Here is a 27526-nt window from a genome sequence, read left to right as displayed (position 1 = left end):
CTCGGAGCAGCGTGAAAACGTATGAGGCCGTCGCGTATGTAATTTTTATGACGGGGAAACCTGCTCGTGACACGATTCGGGTTCAGCCCGTGACGTAATTCAAGGCTGTTTTTTTCTTTCATTCGTGTTTCCGCTTTATGTTAGAGACAGATAGGGGGAATCCGCGCATAACACGTGTATTATTTCGGATAAAATCCAAGAGGGGCAAACATTACCCGGATATACGGTATTTCGATTCGCCGCGAGAATCCGTTCCCGGAAACGGGACAACAGCCTTTAATGGATTAATTCTCCCCTAAGCGTTTACGCGCGGGGGCGCGTGAGAGATGCGCGAATAAATGCGTTATCCCCTCGCTCCCCCTCCCCCCGGGGCTCTTTCCGCGGCCCGACAACGATTCTCTAATTAGCCATCAAGTGCAGGAGTACCGCAAGCGGAAATAATGCCGCTTCCAGCGGTGCCTTCCCTCCTCGTCCCTCTCGTCCCTCTCGTCCTGAACGCGAGGCTCTCCTTCGCGTGCACGTCCTGTGCCCGTACGAGGGAAAATAAGACGACGGTGTAGGGTATACACGCGTTCTTCCGTGGCAGCGATTTGAATAATCGCCGACGACGACGCGCAGCGCGTTATTTCCGAGGAGACTCGCAAAATTGGATGCGAATTTTCCGCCTCTTTATCGATCGATTAATTTTGTGTTTTGTTTTGTTTTTTTTTTTTTTAACGAGGGAACATCGCGAACTCGGAAATTTTAATTTCGATGGAACTTTACACATGTATGAAGGAGGTAAATAAATGAGTTTAGGAATTTTTAATTATTGCTTCTAGAAATAAATCTTAGGAGTGAAATCATCCCTCTCTATGTAAGACGATCTTTTGCTTTCTTGATTTATCGAAAATTATTTGAGATATCGAAAAGATATTTTGTACAAGAGTTGGCTTAAAACACTTTATTTAACCATATTAATAAAATTTTGGAAAAATAAGTTTCCTAGATTTTTTTAACCATATTAATTTTTTTTTAAAAAATTTTATTTTATATTTTAATAGAGGTGTTTTAACTATGAAACTTTTGTATGAAACATTTTTTGATATCTCGAATAATTTTCGAGATATATCGAGAAAAGTAAAAAGCCGCTTTATATATGAGGGGTGGTTTTACCCCCTAAAATCGTTTTTAGGCAGCGATTAAAAGTTTCTAAATTCATTCATTTACCCCCTTACATGTGTATAAAGTTTCAAAATCAGAATTTCACGAGGTTTTCTTCGAGATGAGATTCCAGAGTCTCTTTTTAATTGTTTTATTTGCAATAAATTTTATAAATTCTTCGACTGTTATAAATAACTTTGCAAAGGAATCACGAATTTCGCTCGTAAAATTTCTCTCGGGAGAAAAGTCAGCGTTTCGAATTATCAAACCTAACCTAACGTTAAACCTTAAAACCTAACCTTAAAATCTTAAAACCTAACCTTCGTGCGACGCTTTTCCCGCCTCGATTTCGAAAAGAAGCTCGCGGCAAATCAGAATAATTCCGGTCATTCGATCACAGTCACGCGTGGCTATCTGTTATGCCGATTCCCAGGATTCCTGAGGGCTTCCCGCTGTTCCGCCAATTAAACGTAATACCAGTGATAATCGCGATCGTGAGAAGGGGCACCATCCGCCGTCGCGATTATCCGATCATCGGGCGCGTGGGCGAAACGCCTCTCCTCGGGGGTTCGACGGGATCATCGACGATGCGAGCGAACGTAGGTGGACGATACAAAAATACCGGATAAATCACGCCAGTGGATTATTCCGCCCCGGGAGAGAAACATTGTGATTGTCTCGCGGCTTAATCCCCCCTCGTCCCCCTCCAAATCACTCGCTACCGCGCGAATTATCATTTAATGGTGGGCAAATTTAAAAAAACGAACAATTTGTCGCGTCTGATTTGTCGCGAGCTTCTTTTCGAAATCGAGGCGGGTAAAAGCGTCGCACGAAGGTTTAAGGTTAGCTTTTAAGATTTTAAGGTTAGGTTTTATGGTTTAACGTTAGGTTAGGCGTTTGATAATTCGAAACGCTGACTTTTTATAATTGATTTCGTTCGCGGGCGAAAAAAGTCGATTATATAACCAGAGTGTAGCACTAGGTGAGGATCTCTCGATCGCGGACGAAATCGCGAAAGCGCGTTTGAAGCGCGGGAGAAAACGCGGCCGATGGCAGAGCGACTAGCGGCTCGGCCTTATTACGCGGCGAATGGGAAAAGCGGTAATCTCATTTTCATGTGTTGGCGCGAACGCGAATGGACGGCCTCGCCGACTGCTCGCCTGGATTCCTGCGCTCGTCGGGACGGATTGCTCGCGTATGGAAGTCACGCAAAGCGACGCGGAATCCGGGGTGTATACGTCGGATCGCATTCCCGGCGAATCGGAAATCCACGATTTTCGGAATCTCGCGGGTTTCGCCAACGAGATTGCCCCGAAGAATAGAATCCGAACTTGTCGCACGTCATTTGTACCAGCCTTTTTTTGTCAGATAAATATGTATCTCTTTTTTAAATTTACTGATACAATGTGATTGTTATATAATTGTTACATAATTGTTATATAATTATTCTATAAAATGTTTTCTATAAAATGTATTCTATAAATGTTTATATAAATATATATATAATTGTTATATAATTGTTATATAATTGTTATATAATTATTCTATAAAATGTTTTCTATAAATATTTATATAAATATATATAAAATTGTTATAGAATTGTTATATAATTGTTATATAATTATTATATAAAATGTTTTCTGTAAAATGTATTCTATAAATGTTTATATAAATATATATATAATTGTTATATAATTGTTTATTATGTAGGGATGTTTCTTTTTTCAATTCAAAATATAATATTTCATTTTCTTTATCGATTGAGAATGATTTATTAGGAATGACAAGAGCAGATCAGATTGAAACATTACTTGATTATCTTTATATTACAATTAAATGGATCATTCCTATCAGATAAAATATCTTTTATAAATAGAGTCTAGGAAGATACTTAAATAATATGTAAATTAAATTGCAATTGAGAGAGAAAATTAACGCGAATTGATGAAGAAAAGACACTCGCCAAGTCTGATGTTGGCCAACAGCGGAGTTTTGCAAGTTTCGCGAGAAGTTAGAGGAGAAGCTATGTATCTCTCTATACACGCCATTGATCTGGATTTTATTATTACGGAAGTACTTGGAGCAGTCCATTGTCCGTATTTTCGCTCATGCAGACAATGCATTTTCCCCACTGGCTGTTTCAGGAAGAGGCTGATAATCAACGGGCGATACGCGCGCAAAAAGTCAATTACCACATCGCCATTGTTCGCCTTCTTCCACGCACTTCAAAATTATGCTTCGAAATTATCATTGCTAATTCGCGTTATTAATTAATAATTATTTTCACAGGCTTCCACAAGAAGCGAGAAAACGAATCGCAAAAACGGCTGTTGCTGACGATCTTCACGCGAGACTGTACCTTTTTAATTTTAATTCTCAGATTTTCATTTGAAAATTTCAATCATTTATAACTATTACTACTATTTTTACTTTTAAATATTATTACCAGAGAAATAAATTTTTCTCTTCTCTTTGATAGCTTCTTTCGGTTCAGAAACTATATTTAGATACAGAAGGTGATTTTAGAGATTTTTGCACTCTTCAATAATCGTAATTTATTTTTATATTTGTACTTTTTCAGAATTTGTAAATTTATTTTTTATGTGCAAGGAAAGTGATTTTAAAACTTTATAATTTGCTTTTTTTTATCTGACATATCTTTTATCGCTTTCATATGAATTTTGTCGAGATTTGATCCTCTTTTTTTATTTCGAAGCATGAATATTAATTATTCAATTTATTTAATAATTAATAATGTATAAGCATCAATATTAATAATTTACTATCAACTCACGAAAAAAAGACAAAAATAAAAGTGCATTTAAGGATCCCTCATTGAATAATGAATTCTTACAGGATTACAACGCCCTCATCTAATCCTCATCCCGTATCTCTCTCTATCACGTTATTTATAAAGAAGATGCACTGCTTTTTCCACTCTACTGTACCGATATTTCAGGTACATACAAATCGAAATTTTTGGGCACATGCCATTTATTAATTAGACTACTAAACTCAATTTTCACAGTTCCACAAGTTTTTATTGTGCAATCCGCTATTGAGTATGCTATTGCTTTATGCATAAAAGTTACAAAATATTTATACAAGGCTAATAACTTTATGATAGCTTAGACGCCATGTTGATTTAAGAAGTCGATAAATAAATATATAATTTTATACTTTTTTTCTTTCTCAGTATATAATCAGCTTCCCCGTTGTCTGTTTGCATCTATACTTCAACCGTAGAAAAGAATTTTTAATTCTATGTAGATAATAAAAAATGGCACATGCCCAAAAATTACAGTATTTTGTCGATAAAACAGATAGGTTGAGGGATCCCTTTAAAATGAGAAACAAATTGCACAATCTCAAATTATTTACTTGAACGTTTTATAAAAATTTTGAATACAAAACTATAAAAAAATACATTAAAGCAAAAAATTATAAAAGAGATCCAATCTTTTTTGAACTTTTTATACAAATTTTGAATATAAAACTCTAAAAAATACATCAAGGCAAAAATCACAGAAGAGAGAGCCAATCCTCTTTTGGATAAAGATTTAATAACTGCTCGAAACTTAGTTGCCCAAATTAGAAAGACAATAAAAAATGGCACATGCCCAAAAATTACAGTATTTTGTCGATAAAACAGATAGGTTGAGGGATCCCTTTAAAATGAGAAACAAATTGCACAGAATCTCAAATTATTTTCTTGAACGTTTTATAAAAATTTTGAATACAAAACTATAAAAAAATACATTAAAGCAAAAAATTACAAAAGAGATATCCAATCCTCTTTTGGATAAAGATTTAATAACTGCTCGAAACTCAGTCGCCCAGATTAAAAATATATGATGGCTAGAGGCAATTTGAAGAGGCTTACCGTTTTTAAAAAGACAATTAGCTTGTTTTTCAGAGTACGAAATGTATTTCTAGCTCGGACAATCTGCCTTCTCTTTGCAATCTCTTTTTTTTTACAGAGGAAAAGCTCTTTCCGCTTCTTCGCGGAAATTGCGTGTATGTCAGTCGCCTGGCGCGTCGGAGAACAGTAACTCTCGACCTTATACGGCGACGACCATGACGAGAGAAAGAGAGAGAAGAGAAGGATTACATCGATCGACCGCCAACGTGACTCACCAGATAATAATCGATGGGCTTCTCGCGGGCCTTGCTGTAGCCCTTCTGCAGCTCGGTCTGCTTGAGCGCGTGGGCGATGTGAAGGGCGCTCGCGTCGAATCTGCCGTACTGATAGCTGCCATCCCCGGAATAATTGTGATTGTACGGCGAGGATGCGCCGCCGGTGCCGGTGCCGGTGCCGTGGATGCTGTCGCGTTGGGACGCGTTCGTCGCCGGCGGCGAGCCGTGCCCGTTCAGGTGCCTGGCATAATTAGGCGAGTCTACATTATCGTAACTGCAACAGAAGCGTGCACACGGGTCTTCAGGGGGCTGCGAGGGGGATTCAGCCGAGTTCTACCGCTGCCAGGGATCGAAAGAGAAATAGAGACAGAGAAAGCACACCAACCCTTCATTCCGGGACGATCAACGAGAGAGGTTTGTCCCGGAATCAGCCGTGTGTGTCCTCTAATCCTGAATAAATAATTTTCATTGCGACACGCGATAGCGACGAGATCGTTGCTTGAAAATAAACTTTAGGAAGCACTGATGGAGGTACTAACTTGATAAGGACAGCTAGTTCCTTCATCATCGGAAAGCAAGAATTTTATTATTAAAATTACTAATTGTAAGATATATATAAAATATACAGGGTGTTTCTTAATAAGTGTAAAAATTTTTAGGAGGTGATTCTTTGTCGAAAATTAAGGGAGGTTTTTCAATTAAACATATACTCCTACATCCTTCCCAGTGGAATTACACTCCTCCAAACATGGAGGTAAAAATTAGGTTTTTATTCTTTAGGTTTTTTTTAATTATTTTATTATAATTTTGTTTTTGTTCCAATTTTTCCAACATTTACTCTGTTTCATTTTTATTTTAAAATTTAATTTTTCGTAATTTAAAACCTATTTAGCATCGTGCTGTGCACAATAACGTATTTCATTTTTTTCTTGAAAACTACTGATTCTATGAAAAAAATAAAAGAAATGAAAAAACTTCTAAATAAATCAAACCTTGTAATGCATATTTTTAGATGATCATATTTTGACCCATTAAAATATTCTAATAAAAAATTGAATAGCGGTTGCTAGTTTCACCCTCTTATAACAATATGGAAGGCTGAATAAATATTAATAAATAACTTTTTTTAGTAGAAAATATTTACCAATTTCATTTCTTTAATTCCAAATTTGAGAAAAAATAAAAACCTAATTTTTACCTTTCTCCATTTTTGGAGAAGCGTAACTCCACAGAAAGAGATGTAGGAATATATGTTTATATGAAAAACCTCCCTTAATTTTTGACAAAAATCATCTCCTAAAATTTTTCACACTTATTAATAAACACTCTGTATATAAAGAATTGCTTAATATGAATCCTATAATTTAAATTTGCGTAGAATTTTAATAAAAATAAAAATGAAAAAGTTATATAGAAAAAAACTTTCTTTTATATATATATATATATATATATATATATATATTGTAATAGAAATATATTATAAAAAGTTTTTCTTATATTATTAATACATTTAAAAATATTCAATTTCATTAAAATATACACATTATAAGTCTATTTGATGTTTTGGATTATTTCCTGATCCATCTTCATATTAAATGTTAAAAGAATATCAGGTAATAAAATTATATTAAAAACTATATTTCAGAATCGAGACATACCGAACAAAAAAATTAAATTTAAAGAAATTGACGATTTTGGAATATATTAATAAAAAGAAGCAAAAAAAGGAAGAAACAAATATTTTTTCTTGTGCTCCTACTATTCTTATTAGCCACTTTCGTCACTTACTAATTATTATTACTTTAAATATCCATTTTCCATTTTTATTTTTATTAAAGTTTTTATTTTTATTAAAGTTTTATCATATTAATATATAAAGTATAGGACTCGTATTAGGCTGCGAATCGTCATTTTCAAGCAAACGGATTCAATGACGAAGAAAAAATGTTGTTAGTCGATACAAGACCAGCATATTGGCTCCGTTAGTTTAGCTTTCAAGAATTTTCCATATTCCCAGTTAGCGGAGAGTCTTCCGATAGCAATTTTCATGCAAATCAAATTAATATTGCGCCCGCCATTTCTGAAATCCTCTTAAAGTTGTTTACGAAATAAAATTCATTTTTTTTTTTTTTCGACAAACTCTCAAACTCGCGGAAGTAAAGAGGTCTCGCGCGGACATCAGGAATTGTCATCTCGAGGGTGTCCTTGATACGGTCGTTAATGTCGCTCGTTACACGACGGTGCCGGAAAAAAGAATCCAGGTCGACGCCGTCGTCCGTGGATTATGTTAACCCACATATCCGCAACACAATCGCCACCTCTCCCGCGCGCGAGCTTGACCCATAATTCCGGATAACTATAATGGACGCGATTACTCAGCGAGTAGCGTTGCAATTAGCGTCGCGGTTAAGTTCAACGAGTGGCAATAAGAATCTCACCACAAGCGCGATAGCCTTGCGCTGTTTGTGAGAATTTAGCGTATCGTTTAAATGAATGTGTTACACCTCTCGCACGTTCTCTCCCGGGTTCATTCACTCACGCAACAGAGCCTACGCTCGTTCCTTTCCCCTCCTCTCTCTTTCTCTCTCTGTCCTTCTCGATCTTTGCTCTTTCACCGCGCGTGATCATCGAGCCGCGAAAGGCAGGTACAAAAGAACAGCATCGGACTCGTCACTAAATTGGTAATCGAGGATCTCTGGGCAGCCTTTTTAAAAATAAAAATGGAACAATGTGTGGAGGCAAAAATGTGTATAATAATAATAAGAAGAAGAAAGAATAAAAACTGTATACATTTACCCTGGCATCGCGTCTGGAAGCGACTTGTACATTACTTGAATAAATTAAAAGAAAAAAAAATAAAGAGACGTGCAAATGTGTATAACAATGGGACGGAAATAAAAAGCGCATGAAACATTTCTTTCCTAGTTTGCGAGCGACTTTTAACGTGTTTCGTGTAAGAATATTTTTACATAAAATTTAGAAAATTATTAACACATCTCTTTGGAAAATTTTACATCAAAATAATTGACATCGAAATAATCCATAAAAAAAATGATTGATCTCGAAAAAAAAAGGACAAGATTTGAAAGTAGGAAGGAAAGTCACGTAGACGCCGGCGAAGAAACTCCTCGCGTAACGCATACGCGCTTATGTAGGCGCGACTTTTACAAGGCGCGGTGGCCATAAAAAGGCATACAAAAAGACGTGCGTGTCACGGAAACGTGTCGCATTGAGAGATGTTAAAAGGGGGGACGAACGGACGGGGGCGATCGAGATCACCAATGACTCTTAGGAGCAGTGTTTGCTGTAGATAATTTCAAAATTATCTAGATAAAGATAAAGATAAAAATCTGTAAATTTATCTTACATGAAATAAAGATGATTTTGCTTTTACTTAATCTAGATGAAAGATGAGATGATTATTGCGATAATCTAGATAATTATCTAGATATTTTTGTTTTATAAGATTATAAATATTTGTAAAAAATGTGACGCAGATTATAAATAGGATATTAAAATCATAAACACATATTCTTTCTCTTTTCCTAAAGAATATTTAATATTATAAAGAAATAATAGCAAAAAGGTATATAAATGATATAATAAATATTTATTTATTAATTTATATTTATAATATATTTATAATATATTTAATATATATTAATAATAATAATATAAAAAATATATTTTAGATATTTTAGACAGATTTTTAGAAGCTTGCCTGGAAAACTTTTTTGCATAATGAGAACGTCATCTTAGACAATTTTTAGATAAGATGACATATATTTTTCATCTAAGATAAAGATAAAGATGCTTTATATTTCTTCATCTAGTTAAAGATAAAGATGATCCATTTCTTTATCTAGATGATTTTATCTAGATACCAGCAAACACTGTTTAGGAGAGATTCCGGCGGTGTGTACACTATCCTCCATTAATTTGTTCCTAAGAATTTCCTCCTCCTTCGAGGCAAGAGGAACGTAAAAGTATCAGCTGATAAATGACGTTGATTTATCGATCCAATTATCAAAAAAAACATTATTATTCTATTATTTTATTTTATTTTATTTTAAATATTTATTTAATTATTTTATTTTATTTTATTTTAATAATAATAATTTAAATAAAATAAAATAAAATAATAGAATAATAAAATATAATAATAAAATAGAATAACAGAATAATAAAATAATAGTAGAATAGTAGAATAATAAATAATTAAATAAAATAATAGATTTTCTATACGTTAATATCATTTTAATATTATTTCTAATGTAATATCTCTGATTATTCTGATAAATGGCGCACATATATTCTTACTTGTTTGCAATATTATTATGTACTGTAATTCTTTCGTTCCTCTTATCGCGTAGAGGAGGTTAGGAACGAATTAATGAAGGGTAATGTACAAGCAACGACTTTATACGAGGCAAACATACATACGCATACGCAACAACCCGTGCATTTTCCATGAATGCAAGAATAAGATGCGTAATAATGCACAATAATGCGCAATAATGAATATATACGGCGAGCTTGTGCGAGACGAGAGAGTTCAAAGCACTTCTTGCAACAGAGCGACTAGTTTACTAATCAAATTATCGAACCTCCCGATCACGATTTCTACAGATACACTGTGTATCAATTAAATTTTAGATTTTTCTTTTAAATTTTCTATATTATGGATTCAAATATTCTTTCTTAACATTTTTTTTCTTTTCAATGAACGCAAAGATTTCTTCATTCCATGCTAATAATTCTGTAATAATTCTTTTGATTTTACAAACATTAAAGACACTTTTTTTAAGTTTTTTTAACAATATAATATATATATATATATATATATATATATATATATATATAATAAATCTATTCATATATATTTATTTTCATATAAAAATGATTAAAAAATTTATTTCTTTTCTTTTAAATGAACGAAAAGGTTTCTTCATTTCATGCTAATATTCTATGCAATTTTTATTTTAGATTTTATTATATATATATTAGATTAGATTTATGCAATTTTTATTTATTTTCATATAAAAATGATTAAAACATTTATTTTTCTTTTAAATAAACATAAAGATTTCTTCATTCCATGCTAATAATTCTATAATGATTCTTTTGATTTTAGAAGCATTAAAGACATTTTTCTTAAATTTCTTTTTTAACAATATAATATATAAAAAACCTATGCATATGCAATTTTTATTTATTGTCATGTAAAAATGATCAAACAATTTTTCTTATTTTGCGATTCCTTCTGTAAAAAGGAATATTCTTAAAGAATGCAAGTGCAAGGTTTAATACAATTTTTGTAATAATTTTACACGATCTCTTAACACGGTCTCTCTAGAAAAGAGCTCATTGGCATTCAAATAAAGGCCGAGTGATGCAGCATTCGATCAACTACTGAGGCTTTATTCGCTAAGATTTTGTCGGATTAAGGCCAACGTAATTTCCTTACATAACACAAGTGAGGTGGCTAAAGTAGAAATCCATAAGATGACACAGAGCCAAAGAATGCACGACATGACTAATAATTTTCGCAAAACTGCTGGCGTCGAGCACATTTGATTTACTCGCTTACAGTGTAAAATGTAACAAAAATCAAAATAATTAATTGAAAATAAATTATTAAAATCTTATTGTATAAAAAAAATCCGTAAGAAAAAATATATAAATATTAAATTTCAATTTTATTTCCAATATTTTATTTTATTTTATTCGAAGATTGTACTAAATTTCCAAAAATATACCCCATTATTAAAATTTCACTCATTCTAAATCTTGTGAAATATAATTTCTCGTCGATCGAAAAATAAAATGTATACATTGTACAAGATTTTATGAAGAAAACACGACTTCGATGAGAAACACGCTGGTTAAACTCGCACGTATTTCGTGCAAAAACACGATTTCGAGACGTCGTGCAATTATTTCCAGCAGCGTTCGATCTCGATCGGACTCGACGAAGGGAAAGTGGAGAAATTAGACGTAAGTTCTGCCAAGCGTGCCCTCGGTATTGTATCCCTAATATCGAGAAACGCCGACATTAAAATTGCGTTCGATTTGCATTCGCGTTTTTTGCGTGAAAGCAAGCACGACGAGGAGAAAAGGATTAAGGGTCCGCTAAGAAACTGTTGGGGGGGAGGGAGGGGGTTGGCTTTTCCACGAGATTGCGTTCTCCAAACGTCATCTCGGAAAATGGAGCGCGAAAAAATGACGCAAGAACGCGCGTTGCGAAAGTATCGCATTGTTCTTTACAGGAAATTGGGGTGAAGAGTCCAGCTCTCCTCGCGGCCATTTACGATTCAAACGAGCCACGAGCTGAAAGCATTACGTATTTAAATCTATGCAGCGTCCTACAAACTTGAATGACTCGAGAGTATTATTTGCCGAAAGGAAACAGATGCGTTCGCGCGACGGCCATTTATTAGGAGACCTATTACGCTGACATTTGTTATCTTAGGATAGCGCCGAAATTACTCTCAACGTTCCCACGAAGACAATGGCACTTATAGATGTGTACTGTTATCTTACATTTCAGATAATAACGGTGAGTTGCTGAACGAAAGCAGCAACTTAAACTCACTTAAGTTCGTTAATATCTCGAATCGACCCAGCAAACACCGAATAACAGCAATACCTAACCTAACTTAACCTAATTGTTAGTTATATTGCTTTTATTTAGCGTTTTCTGGTTAGTTATACAGGGTGTCCCATATTAAATAATACGCTCAAATATCTCCGAAACGGTGCATTAAATAAAAAAATGTTTCAAGCAAATTTGTATGGCTTAAAGGGAGTCATCAGATGGTGGCAACGATTTGACCTTGGAGAGTCATTTGAAGATTACGTGAAGGTCACCGTCATTTTCTTAAATGGAACTTTATTTTTTATTGCATATTTTTATAGCTTATCTCGAGGCCTTTCCAAAACACTATAATAAAATATTTTTTCCTCAAGTACTTTTTGAGTTATAAGGCTTGAAATAATTTCTTAATTTTATATAAACCGTAAAATATCTTGTAAAATATTCATTTTTCGATTGTCTTTAATACTTTTATGTACAAAATAATGAGAGGAATCAATTGGTGTAAAGAAAACATATAGTTATTTTTAAGAAAAAATATGTAATTGCAAATTACAATTTCTAAGATATTTGAGCGTATTATTTAAAATGGGACACCCTGTATAACTGTTACATATAACAGTTATATAACTGTTATAATTTCCCACAATATAACTGTCACAAGTTATGTATCAGTTATATGTTACATGTTATGTATCAGTTATATGTTACATGTTATGTAACAGTTATATAACATATAACAATTATACTGTTGAGTGGGAAATTTCAATTAACAATTATATAAATGTTATGTAAATGTTACTTGGTGTTTGCTGAGAAGCATCATTTTTTCATCGTCTTTTTTTACAGCGCGAGTCGAATAAAAGAAAGAAAAAGAAAATATTCTACAGTCGTGGTTAAAGAGGATATAAAATCAATGAGAGAAAATTAAGTTCTCATTAAAATTTTAATTCAAGACTCTAGATTGATTTTAATATCTCGAGTCATTTTCGTCATCATTTTTCCATCGACTCTTCTTTCTAATTAAATTTCCCGTTATTCATTCTTGATTAGAGAAACGAAATAACTTGAGAAGTTGCCGAATTTTTCATAAATTAAAAACTGATGTTATGCTATTACGATGCAGGAATGTTATGGCTATCGTGGAATTTAAGAAGGAAGACGAAGAGAGATTTTTAGAGATCCCGCGCATGCAGAATAAATTAACGCTGTGATAAAAAAGCGCACAAACAACTCACCAAGATGGGTAGACGCCGCGCGGCGACGCACCTCCTGCCCTGATCTGCTCGTTGACGTAACCGCTTCTAGGCACGTTAAGGGCGCTCCTGATGCCCACGCTGGACCCGTCCAGGGTCCCGGGTCCCGGTTTGGGCACGTGACTGCTGCAGTACACCTCCTTGTCGTTGATCGTGTGCTGGTTGTTGTAGTACGTCTTCAGGGTGAGCTTGGTGCCGCAAATCGCGCACTTGAAGCAACCCGCGTGGAAGAACGTAAAGTCCTTCAGGGGACCCACCCTGTCCACCTGGTAGACGGTCTGAGCGCATCTCAGACACGTGCTCTCGTAGAAGTTGGGCCGATACATGATGACCAGCCTGTCGGAGCACCAGGTTCTCTGTTCGCGCACTCTGCGACGACTCCGTCGTCCCGATCACCGCTCGCTACGATCTCGCACGGCGCAGTGTTTCGCTCTCGATGCGTACGACCTTGGGAATTAAAGGCCTCGATCAGGGAATAGAGAAATTACCTCTCACCATCGGGATAGTAAATACAAGGCGACGCTAGCGCGAGACGAATAACCGGGTATTAGAGATCGGCGCATGATTCACTTAGTCTAATCATTCTTTTCTAATTTCTCTCCGATTTTTCTTTGAAAGAAAGACCCATGAGTCAATCTCTATTTCTAATTTGCAAAATTCAATTTATCTGATAAGCGAATTTATTATCATAAATTTTTACGTCGAGGAAACTATAATACAGAAAGATTATTTTCACCGCCATAAAACATGATTGAAACAAAAGAGAATTTTTATTTAGATATTAAACTCTCTTCTTCGATACAATAAATATATTATAAAGTTTAGAAAAACATGTTTAGAGAATTTTAAAATTCTTATTCTCATTTATACTTTTAAATTCTTATTCTCATTTATACTGATACGAGACATCTTTAAGACACGATTAAAAAACAAAGGAAAATTTTTATTTAAATATGAAACTCTGTTCAGAACCGAAACAGAAACAATAAATATATTATAAAGTTTAGAAAAATATGTTTGAAGAATTTTAAAATTCTCATATTTATTTACATTTTTGGATTTGATATGAGACACCTTCAAAACACGATTCAAATAAAGGAGAAATTTTATTTAGATATTAAACTTTTTATGGAAACAATAAATATTATAAAGTTTAGAAAGACATGTTTAGAGAATTTTAAAATTCTTATTCTTATTTATACTATTAAATCTGATACGAGACACCTTTAAGACACGATTAAAAAATAAAGGAGAATTTTTATTTAGATATTAAACTCTCTTCATAGAAACAATAAATATATTATCAAGTTTAGAAAAACATATTTGAAGAATTTTAAAATTCTCATATTTATTTAGATTTTTGGTTTTGGTAGAGACACCTTTAAAACACGATTCAAATAAAGGAGAAATTTTATTTAGATATTAAACTCTTTATAGAAACAATAAATATGTTATAAAGTTTAGGAAAACATGTTTAGAGAATTTTAAAATTCTTATTCTTATTTATATTATTAAATCTGATACGAGACATCTTTAAGACACGATTAAAAAACAAAGGAAAATTTTTATTTAGATATTAAACTCTCTTCATAGAAACAATAAATATATTATCAAGTTTAGAAAAACATGTTTAAAGAATTTTAAAATTCTCATATTTATTTAGATTTTTGGTTTTGGAAAAGACACCTTTAAAACACGATTCAAATAAAGGAGAAATTTTATTTAGATATTAAACTCTTTATGGAAATTTTATTTAGATATTAAACTCTTTATAGAAACAATAAATATTATAAAGTTTAGAAAGACATGTTTAGAGAATTTTAAAATTCTTATTCTTATTTATACTATTAAATCTGATACGAGATACCTTTAAGACACGATTAAAAAATAAAGGAGAATTTTTATTTAGATATTAAACTCTCTTCATAGAAACAATAAATATATTATCAAGTTTAGAAAAACATGTTTGAAGAATTTTAAAATTCTCATATTTATTTAGATTTTTGGTTTTGGTAGAGACACCTTTAAAACACGATTCAAATAAAGGAGAAATTTTATTTAGATATTAAACTCTTTATAGAAACAATAAATATGTTATAAAGTTTAGGAAGACATGTTTAGAGAATTTTAAAATTCTTATTCTTATTTATATTATTAAATCTGATACAAAACACCTTTAAGACACGATTAAAAAATAAAGGAGAATTTTTATTTAGATATTAAACTCTCTTCATAGAAACAATAAATATATTATAAAGTTTAGAAAAATATATTTGAAGAATTTTAAAATTCTCATATTTATTTAGATTTTTGGTTTTGGTAGAGACACCTTTAAAACACGATTCAAATAAAGGAGAAATTTTATTTAGATATTAAACTCTTCATAGAAACAATAAATATGTTATAAAGTTTCGGAAGACATGTTTAGAGAATTTTAAAATTCTTATTCTCATTTATACTTTTAAATCTAATACGAGACACCTTTAAGACACGATTAAAAAACAAAGGAAAATTTTTATTTAGATATTAAACTCTGTTCACAGAAACAATAAATATATTATAAAGTTTAGAAAAATATGTTTGAAGAATTTTAAAATTCTCATATTTATTTAGATTTTTGGTTTTGGTATGAGACACCTTTAAAACACGATTCAAATAAAGGAGAAATTTTATTTAGATATTAAATTCTTCATAGAAACAATAAATATATTATAAAGTTTAGAAAAATGTTTGAAGAATTTTAAAATTCTCATACTCGTTTACTTTTGACTCGTTTTTACTTCCGGTATGAGTCATGTTTAAAACACGATTAAAACAAAGAAGAATTTTTATTTAGATATTAAACTCTTCATAGAAATAATAAATATACTATAAAGTTTAGAAAGCATGTTTAGAGCAAATTCTCATACTCGTTTATACTTTTGAATCTGGTATGAGACACCTTTATAAAATCGTTTAACGACTTCCTTCTCGACACAGGATATGAATATGCGAGATGCCGAAGATGGAAATCAAACGCACGTAAAGAGCCTTTACGTAAGACACAGTTTAATACAATTGTTAATTATACCATAGACTTCTCTAGCAGTTGAAACACGCGAGCTTAGTACTCGTGTTCGTTTCATGCTTCGATTAGACAATTAATACAACGAGTGTCTACAAATGATCGAGATTTACTATGATATTTCTAGTACTATCGACGATTATTTGCAGTCAGATGCGGAATTATTAATTATTCATGACGTTACTTTACCGTCGTTTGATGGAGACTCGCCGGCTCTCCTTCTGTCTCGTTTGCCTTTACTGCTCCTTCATGATATTTACATGACACTCGCTCGCGAAAACACGATTAATTATGATCGCGTTGCACTTTATACAGCACTCCCGACATTAATATCGCACACAGCCGACTTTATTCTACATTGCAAAGAGACAACACGAAGATCACGATAATACAAAGTTATATTAAGCTACAACGTCAAGAATGGCTATATTTATCAAACGCAATTAATTGCTTAAAAATCAATTTGACTTTATTATGCCTGCCATGTTTTATCAAGAATTTGGAAAATTACACAGGCCGACAAAATTTGGTCAAACCTCAGATCCAGAAACCAAAATATACTTTTCCGAAGGTTTTCGCGCTGAGTTCGAATTCGAGGTCAGAATTTCTCCGGTGACTCCGGTTTTCGAAATATTCTAACCCAAAAGTGCCAAAATCACGGTTTTTCGAGATATTTGAAGTTACGTTACATCGCAAGGTAATTTTTTTTCATAAAACCATTAATGGGGTCCGAAAGAACTACTCTTCCTCTTTAAAAAACATTTTGATTTTGTCCGGATATCTTTTTTTATCTTTGAGAAATTGAATGTTCAAATTAAGTAGTTTGACATTTTTGATATTCGGAAATTGAATAGCATCAGGTAAGTACAATATAATGTATGTACACGAAATATACATTTTTAAAGGGTTTTGATGCACGCTGATTCGAAATTTGACATTAGTTTTGCAAATTTAATTTGTCTAAACAATGTGTTTAAACAATTTGTTTAAACAAACTATTGCAAAAATAATGTTTTTTGAGAAGTAAATGATTCAATCGGATTCTACGGGAACACGCTCATCCGGAATAGTAATTCGGTATATTAAAATAAGTTTTGTTACAAACTAATTGATAAACAATCAATCATTTTCCAAATATCGAGAAATAAGTCGAACTACTTAATTTGAACATACGATTTCTCAAAAATAAAAAAAGATATCCGGACAAATCAAAATGTTTTTTAAAGAGGAAGAGTAGTACTTTCGGACCCCATTAATGGTTTTATGAAAAAAAATTACCTTGCGATGTAACATAATCTCAAATATCTCGAAAATCGGAGCCACTAGAGAAATTCTGACCTCGGATTCGAATTCAGCGCATTCAAAAACCTTAGGAAAAGTATATTCTGGTTTCTGGGTCTAAATTTTGTCGGCCTGTGTTATCATCGACAACCTTATCCTAATATTGCGATACTGTCGTTAATTACTAGTCAAGAGATGAGCTAATTACTAGAGATGGTAATCGCGGAAATTAATTACCCGCGTTAATTGACAATTTCTTGAATCGTTTGTAGGAACTGAATAATCTATCATCTGCTTGCGTTCGTCGCGTGATCGATTTTGAGAAACGACACGACGACACTGAACAAAATAAGTCGTATGGAAACTAGAGGACGTCTTCCTATAATAAAACAGTCTTATATAACTGTGTATATGTGTGGTAAAACATTGATGACGTATGAGGTATAGAACGTTATTGTATACATCGGACACGTACAATGAGTTTGTTGTCATTCGCGTAGTGAGATTCGGAGGAGAAGCAACTCGAAGACTCGTATGTGTTATATTATAATATTATCAAAGTATGAATGATCGTATTATCGAAATTTCCACGTAATTAAAGATTGCACGCTAACGCGTGTAATAAATTTATTATCGCGTTTTAATTAATAATTCAGTTGCAGTATCAAGATAAAGTTGCCGATAATCAAATATCGCGTTTTAATTAATAATTCACTCGTAGTATCGGGAAAATTGCCGATAATAATTCTAGAATTTCTCAGTCGTCAACAAAAAGCCGCGGATGCTAAGTAGACTGACTCTAGTGTCAATGTAACGCGTTTAATTAATATGAAGTGCGAGTGAGTGTCAGGAAGATCCAGCAAAGGACAAACGAGAAAGAAGGAAGGAGCCCAGCACGAATCAGTTGATGATGAAATGTTATGAGGTGAGAATTTTATTTTAATTTATTTTATTTTAATTTTAATTCATTTTAATTTTAATTCATTTTAATTTTAATTTTAATTCATTATTCATTTGTGACTGTAATTGTTTGCTTAGTTTTGCGATAGCAATTTACTTTTTTTATTTTATTATTTTTATGATATGAAAACAATTCTAGATCTTTTATTATTTTTTTAATATATTCGAAATACTTAATAAAATAATTACAATGAATAATTTTTGTATATTTATTTAATTTGGTACATTTATAATTAAACTAAATAAATATTGTTTATAAATATACGTTTATAAAAACATGTATATTTAATATATGTTAAATATACAAAAATTTATTTATATGAATAAATTACTTCAATCAAAATTTATATTTTGATTAAAATAATTTACTTATATATTTATTATTATATTTATAGACGTACGTTTTATATTTTTGTTGCTTTACAATTCGCTGTAAACATTTTATAGAAATGTCATATTAAATCAATATCCCTATCTTTATTAATAATTTTCTGCTAATTGATAGATTCAATTTTGTGATTAGAATAATAAAGCAGCAAAAAGGTTTAGCTCATAATTATTATTATTCGAATTTGAGTTCTCTTGGCGAGGAGGGGATGTAAGATTAAAGTGATCTATTCCGGTTTGAGAATGAAGGTGTACGAGGCGAGTCCGAACCGCCGACACTTTCCTGCGAAATTTTGCAACGAATCATTGCCAATATCTCTCGTGGTGGGCGACTAAAGAGGTAAAATTGCAACACCTTTAATGACCCCGATATGCCTACGATAACGCAACGATATTTTCCCACGTAACTTGCGAGCGCTTAATAGATTTTTCACCTCAAGAATATCAATACCTCTGCGAATCTATCATTTTCATTTTTTTTTCCTACATGAGACGATTATATATTAGCAATACGATTATAAGAATAGAAAGCCATAAATGCATCAATAAACGGAAAGTGTATATTGCACGAAACGTCGGCATTTTCTGTTTTAGAAAGAAATTATTTCCACGATAGAAATTATTCTTTTTCAAGCATCATTCACTTTCAGGAAGGCTCTCGGTTGCCATTTATCTATGAAAACAGCGTATTGCTTAAATTAGTTAAACGCACTACTTCTTGCATCTATCAGCCCGCAATGCTTTCTAAATTCTTATAATAGAATGTTACTCGTATTGCAGTTATTAGCGATCAAATAAGTATAATTTAAGATTTTGAGAGTCTATAAAATTATTCTTCCTTTCCCTCGTTAAAACAAAAATATTCCGATTATGAGTTATATAATTATAGTCATTAATAAATATAAAAATTGTTTTATTTCACAAACTAATTATCTAGTTAAAAATATAATTAAAAATATAATTCTTTTTTCAGTACGAAAAATAAAATATAAATTTATATATTTTTTATTAAATTAACGATATAACAAAATTGTTTTATTTCACAAACTAATTCTCTAGTTAAAAATATAATTAAAATTCTTTTTTCAGTAGGAAAAATAAAATATAAATTTATACATTTTTTATAATATCATTGAATATATATATTTATATATATTTATAAAATAAAAATAACGATTTATAGATACTAGAAAGTAACATTTAAAAAATTCTCTCTGAAATAGTACGGAAATTTTTAATTTAAAAATCAAAATTTTTTATCGAGGTTTTTTAAATCCCAATTTTATAAAAATAATAATTTATAACGAATTCTTTGTGTACAGTCGAAAAGCGAGAAAAGATGAGAATAAAAAATAAAATATTTAAATGAAAATATTTATATAAGAAATTTTTTCTATTTTATAAATTATAAATAATTAAAGTAAGGTAAAATAATTTATTTGTATATTAATTAATATCTCGTTTGAAAAATTTAGTTGCCTTAATGCCTCAGAAATAAATATTTCAAATGTATAAAACATATAAATATTTTCTTTCGTTAAAAATTTTAAATCATCCATTAAAGGCATTATATTCTTTTTATTACATGGACAAATAAAATATTTGAATACTAGTTTCATAAATTTGTACTCGCTCTATTTATTTTTCTTTCACGATCCCTCATGTTCGCTTTTATTCGTATTTCATTAAATTAATATTTAAAAAAATACAAGAAATAATATTTGAAATGGGTAATGCAAATTTAAAAATTTCAAATAAAAATTTTCGATGACTCTTTCAAAATTATTATTTCAATTCTTCAAAAATATTTGCAAAAAACAAGCATTTTTTACACACGCATTTGAATGTGTCTATTATTTCAAGATAAATATGCAGTAAGTGTGTTTTCAAATAATGATAGATTTAAACGAAACTATTTAAATGACTATTTTCAATAGCCTGCATGCGAAACGTGTCCACTATAGTCGGTAAACGATTGGAACAATAGCACTTGCAACATGCGCTATTAGCAATGCATTCATCAAACATGACACGTCCCTAGCCTCCGGTGCTCTTTCTCCCACTCACGGAACTGCGAATTGGGATTTTTCGCAGCCAATTGACCGAGAGGTCGTTCCCCTTTTGTCGCTCTAACAAATCTCCGCGACAAAATCGACACAATCACACAGGTCGCAGGTGATCGCGATCTCACGATGGAAACGCGTGCCATACTAATGGAACATGTCGGAGAGGGAATATTTCTCTTCCGAAGGAAGAAAGAGAGATGAACGCACCGCCGTATCGGGAGAAAGGATTTTATGCGTCGCGGTCCTCACACGGCGAGGTATGAGCTAATTCTTTGTAAATAAGGTCACGATGTGCACGACCTGTTCTCGCTGTTGCGAGACAGTTCGTTACCCCCGGACGACCCTAAAAATCTAGAGAAATCGAGAAGCCAGTGCAAAGTGTAATATATTTGCGACTTGACCAAATTTATATCTAACACGGCGGAGAAAAATATTCGAGAATATACATAAAAAAATGCATGGAAAAGCATTCCTTTCTTGCTATTATGTTTATTTCTACCTCGAACTTTTACATCGAGATTTAAATATATATAGGATTTTTTTTACGTACGAAAAATTTTAAGAGATGATTCTTTGTCGAAAATATTAAGGGGAGTTTTTCATATAAACGTGTACTACATCCCTCTCTGTAGAATTACATTCCTCCAAAAATTAGGTTTTTATTTTTTAGGTTTTTATAGTTATTTTATTATAATTTTGTCTTTGTTCCAATTTTCCCAAATTTATTCTAATTTTATTTTTATTTTAAAATTTAACTTCTCGTAATTCGAAACCTATGCTATTTAGCATCGATAACGTATTTTATTTTTTTTTATCTTGAAAACTATTGATTTTATGAAGAAATAAAAGAAATGAGAAAGTTTCTAAATAAATCAAACTTTTTAATGCATATTTTTAGATGATCATATTTCGGCCCATTAAAAAGTTCTAATAAAAAATTGAATCGAGATTATATATAGAATATTTTTTAATAAGTGCGAAAAATTTTAGCAGATGATTCTTTGTCGAAAATTAATTAACGTATTTTATTTTTTTTTTATCTTGAAAACTATTGATTTTATGAAGAAAATAAAAGAAATGAAAAAGTTTCGAAATAAATCAAACTTTTTAATGCATATTTTTAGATGATCATATTAAGATGATCCCATTAAAAAGTTCTAATAAAATATTGAATAGGGATTGCTAGTTTCATCCCGTTATAATAATACGGGAGACTGAAAAAAATATTAATAACCTTTAAATAAATAACCTTTTTATTAGTGGAAAATATCCATCTTATTTCATTTCTTTAACTTGTTCCAAATTTGAGAAAGAAATAAAAATCTAATTTTTATCTTTATTTTTGGAAGAGTGTAACTCCACAGGAAGGGATGTAGGAGTATATGTTTAAATGAAAAACCACCTTTAATTTTCGACAAAGAATCATCTCCTAAAATTTTTCGAATTTATTAAACACCCTGTATATCGTCTTAAATAATATTAATGCATTATTAATTTGCAGTGGTTTTTCAGTTTCAAATATAGCAAGTAAAATCTTGAATGAAAAATCGAATCAGTTAGGCAATAATGGCTGTTTCAATCTGTGATATTTTACAAAATGCGTCTTATATATTATAATATTTATTTATAGTAGATAATATATAGAATTATTAATAATATATAAAAATTAAAATATATTTTGTAAAAGATTGATCAAAGCTTGACTGAAAATATCATTCATTCTTTATGTCCTGTCGCATCTCTAGAATAAAAATCTATAATATTCATATAATTCTGAATAGTCATATTAGCTGTAGAAGAATTGAAAACCAGCGACATATATTCGCCGACCTTCGGTGAAATCTCGTCTCTGCTTGAGTGACATTTTCACTGATTCAGTTGAAGAGATTTCCGCGGGGCGCAGAAACGAGGTAATCGACATTGGTCATCGATTCACCTACTTTTGCACTTTGCTATTATTCGCCCATTGAATTTATAACACGATGCATAAGTAGATACGGTCATTACCATCCGCCTCGAAATACCCCGCTTCATCAACGACCTAATGTTTATACTTGTTACATCGCGGTATATAAGCTAGTATCTATGCCATTAACTGCCGATGACGATGGAACTAATAATGCGTAATATTGATTATGACGTAACTGTGTGCCCGATAGCGCTAACAACGTCTCGCATCGAGTTAGCGGGGCATACGCGATAGAGTCCAGACAGGTATACGAGTCCTGTTAGCCACCAGCAGAATGCGATCAATCGAATACGTCGCGGTCCGCGCGATTCTTTAATAGAATTGTATTTATTTTAATCGGACGGATAAATTTTTATAATAAAATGCTATTCGATTAACGAGCATCTGCCTGGTCGAGGGAGCTCTCATAACGGAAATGACACGTCTCATTAAACTAGGCGCTTTACTCTTTGACGCGGAAATCCCAAGATTCAAACTTTATCGCTGAATATAATTCTTTTGCACCAACAGACGCAGGTGTGGATGATAAGAGTCTCGATAATAGTTTGATAGAATTCCGATATCAATGAAATTGGAGCGATGATTTAAATTGATACCGAAATCAGCTGTAATTTCAAAACTTTCAATTTTTTGCGAGATAATAAAATCAAGTAACTTTCGGAGCGCAATTTTAAATCGACATTTTTTTATCAAGATCAGTTCCTGAACAAGACAAATTCCTGAAAAACAAATTTACATTTTTATTGACGTTAAGCTTGTTTTAATCGATTTTTCAAAAACATGAATGTATGAGATAAAGCAAAATGTCGGGATGTCGAGAAGTAAAATATTAATTTTTGAAAAATACTCCTAAATATTCTTGAAAAAAGTGTTTAAAAAAAAAATATTTCACGTAAAATACAAAATATTTTTTCTGAATCTAAATATTTCGTTTTACTTCGTGTATTTTTTTTTCTAAATCTGGATTTAAAAAAGCTTAGATAGTAAAAATGCACATTTAATAAAAATGCATATTTTCGTTTAGAAAATCGATTTCACTGGTTCGTTTATCGTAAAAAATTAAAAGCTTTAAAATTACATTATATTTAATTTCGGTAATATTATTAATTTTAATCATTGCACCAATTTCTATGATATCGAAAATTTCAAAAATTATACTTAAATATTTATACCTAATTTTGAGCGGAATAAAACTCTTCTAGCACATTTATCGTAATATATCATAATTAAATTACATTAAAAAATATCCTCTCTTTGAGGATTCTACTTTAAATATTTTAATTCTACTTTAAATATTTTAAATATTTTAAATTTGATTGTGAGACGTGATGGAGCACATTTTTAAGACTATTGATCAAGAAAAATATAATGAATAAAAATCTTCTTTTTCTAAGATTTTTTTTTAAATACAAAGAGACTTGAAGCGAAAGAATAGGAAGATACGTGTCGAAAGAAACGCGTCTAAAATCCTAGATCCCGACAAGTGCCGTACAAGATTATTCTCCGCTTCTAAGATCTCAACTCGGAGAAACTTGAGACTCGACTTCCATTACTTTCCATTCACCTAGATCCGTCCCTGGTCGACGACCATCCGCGGGTCCGCGTCTTGCGTACGCCGAGAACGGCGACTCTCCGTGGAATGCGATCGGAGCGGCACGATTATGGCGAATTGCATAACTCCGGAGTGAGAAACGGGCGGCCGCCAAGTGCCATTGGTCGCATAATACGGTCTCCTTTATAAATCGACCCGTCTTCCGTCATTTATCGCTCGTTAAATATAAAAAATAAAAAAGAAAGATAAAAATATAATAATAAAATAAATAAAATATTTAATAAATATTATATAAACATTTAATAATTAATAATATATAAAATAATATTTTAGAAAAACAATGTTAATAAAAATAAATATAAATAATAAATAATTTAAAAAATAATAAAATAATATATAAAATAATATTTTAAGAAACAATATTTAAAGAAAGAAAAAAAAACGCGCATCCGGGGAATAGATGCGGCGCGAAAGAAAGCATTTTTTCGAAAAGTAAGGAAGAAAGCGAGACGCGTCTCGCGAACGCGAAAATGATTTACGCGCATTCCTCGCCTGTTCGAATGTCCCCATTTTCTGGCCCACCTTCTCTAGGTATTTCACGTCCGTCAGTCCACGAAAGCCGAAACGATGCGTGTGCCACGCACGCACACTAACTTCATTACTACGGAGATATTTTGTCGAATGAAAAAGGAAATGGATGTGTCATTAATCTGGCAACAACAAGTCAATTAATGGAATATTTTTCTAGCGATTTTCCGATCGTTACGTAATAAAAAAGACACTACATATGTCATCTCATGAGTACGTGTCGTGTTTATGTCGCGTCGATAAATTCTATTTATAACGTGACACGAAGGAATCTGTTGCAAAAAAAAGGACTCTTGAAAAAACGATGCCGCCTTCGGCTTCTTAATTGATACAACGTAAATTGTTACGAGCGATTTAACATCGATATCCTGCGATATCTTACGCGATCAGGATATTAATGATATTTCCGTTTTCTTAATTAACTTTAATTACAGCTTTGATTAACGAAGCGAAAAGTCAATTAAATCGCGTAAAACGCGTGACCGATAAATAACGGTCTTTTAATTTCTTATTTAATTACGAAGGTGGAACGTATCATTATTCCGATGGTCCTGATAAGGGGATCTTTCACCTTCTCGTCGGAAGGAGTCGCGAGATTTCAAGTAACGACTCAGCTTGGGACACTTGAAATTCGCGATACGTCCATTGACGCTTCAGGCACGTGTCCTAATTTCAATCCTACGGCAGGTTTCGCGCGCACAAAGATGAATGATCGTCGAATGTCGAGGAATACTCTCTAGAAAATTTCTCCCATCGTTCACCGAGCTCCGCGAACAGATTCAATCCGCCTCGTAATTTGTTAAGCCGATGAAAAGATCGCGAGAGCGAGAAACGGGAATTAAATGCGACAATAAATCGTGTCGCTGTCAAACGTTCCAGAAGCGATGCGCCGAATAAGAGGGCGACGGATGATTCGCAGACAGGTAGGAATAATCGTGGCGACTCGAATTTTCACGCAAATATATCTCGCGCCGATACGTACGTCCTCATAATCCTCGCTTCGTCCGCAAGCGGTCTTGATGACTGGTTCCGTGACTGCCAGGCATGTCTCCCTCTCTCTCTTGCTCTCTCTCGCTCGCTCGACTCGTCTGGTCCTCCAGAATCTGGTCCTGGATCCACCCCTATTCCTCGGCCAGGTGAGAGATCGCGGACGTCGACGAGCCTCGAGCACCGCGGAACGATATCCGTCGCGATGTCCTCGCGGTCCCCCTCGATCCACCGATTATCGCCGCGCCGCGCATCGAAATCACCAGCCAGCTCCGTTTCGCGGGTCGCGGTAGACGAGAAGAAGGAGGAGGAAGAGGAATCGGATACCAGCGGGTATCTCCACCTGTTCCAACGATCCTCGGAAATCGATCGAACGCACGCGTCGAAGATCGCGGATTACGATTAGCGCACTCTCGACCTTCCCTCGCGCCGACGAACGTCTGTGACACGCTTTCGGCAGGTCCGCCGTCCGGAATGAGGTCTCGACACTCTGAGACGAGGCGGCCCCGCGAGTCTGGAAATATCGGGCCCCCCCGAATATATCTCCACCTGCCTCCGACGACGTTCCGGGAAGGTCTGAGGTGAGAGAAACGGCCATTTTGAGTCGGCACCGCCGACGAAACGCGCAGGTGGCGCCAGGAGGTTGGGGAACCTACCTGCGGTGTCCTACCTGCGTTTTACCTGCGTAACGGTCACTCTCACGCGCGCGCTCACCTGGCGAGGGTCCGTTCGAAGGTGTACTCTGTGAACGGATGTTACTCTCTCTCTCTTTCTCTCTCCTCAACATGAATTCCTTTTCTTCAAAGATGGATAGATAATTGTGAAATATTTTCAAGTCCACAGATTTCTCTAAAATGCCATAAATATGAGTATTTAAACATTTTTAATTTTTTAATTTTTTAATTTTTTAATTTAATTACTTTCACTCGAAAAGGACCAAAACCTATGGTCGAAACGTCGTGATTTTTTACCTCAATAAATATTGCCAGTGGTGATCGATTTTAATTATTTCTTTTATTTATTTACTGGCGATCCTCAAGAAAATTTAAATTTAAACATTTTTATTATATTTTGGCTTTTTCTACAATTTTAACTCTTACTCTTCAAGTCAAAAACAAGTAATTAAAATATCATATAAGAACAGTGTAGATAATTTTAAATTGTCTAGGTAAAGATAAAGATAAAAATCCGTAAATTTATCTTAGATGACATAAAGATGATTTTGCTTTTACTTAATCTAGATGAAAAATGAGATTATTATTGCGATAATCTAGATAATTATCTAGATATTTTTGTTTATTTTATAAGATTATAAATATTTGTAAAAAATGTGACACAGATTATAAATGGGATATTAAAATCATAAACTCATATTCTTTCTCTTTTCCTAAAGAATATTTAAATAATAACAAAAAGGTATATAAATGATATAATAAATATTTATTTATTAATTTATATTTATAATATATTTATAATATATTTATAATATATTTATAATATATTAATAATATGATAATCAATGTGTAATAATACATATATTA

General features: G+C 32.6%; 1 protein-coding gene across 2 annotated transcripts in view; it reads right to left on the bottom strand.

Annotated features, from left to right (window-relative positions):
* The window catches only part of LOC105255403 (hillarin), a 39056-nt gene extending 12503 nt beyond the window's left edge, over positions 1 to 26553 (bottom strand). The window contains exons 1-3 of one of the 2 annotated variants that reach the window (XM_011264674.3): positions 25981 to 26553; positions 13114 to 13578; positions 5281 to 5554 (exon numbers count right to left, since the gene is read on the bottom strand). In XM_011264674.3, the coding sequence (XP_011262976.1) occupies positions 5281 to 5554; positions 13114 to 13457 (618 nt within the window). In that variant the 5' untranslated portion in view covers positions 13458 to 13578; positions 25981 to 26553. The remainder of the gene's footprint in view (positions 1 to 5280; positions 5555 to 13113; positions 13579 to 25980) is intronic. The other variant, XM_011264681.3, reaches the window with a different exon arrangement.
* Between the last annotated feature and the right edge of the window lie 973 nt (positions 26554 to 27526).

This window comes from Camponotus floridanus, unplaced genomic scaffold (assembly GCF_003227725.1).
Source record: "Camponotus floridanus strain SB8 unplaced genomic scaffold, Cflo_v7.5 scaffold32, whole genome shotgun sequence".
Lineage (NCBI taxonomy): Eukaryota > Metazoa > Arthropoda > Insecta > Hymenoptera > Formicidae > Camponotus > Camponotus floridanus.
The sequence above is the reverse complement of the archived record's forward strand: the minus strand, read 5'-3'. Positions and strand labels throughout refer to the sequence as shown.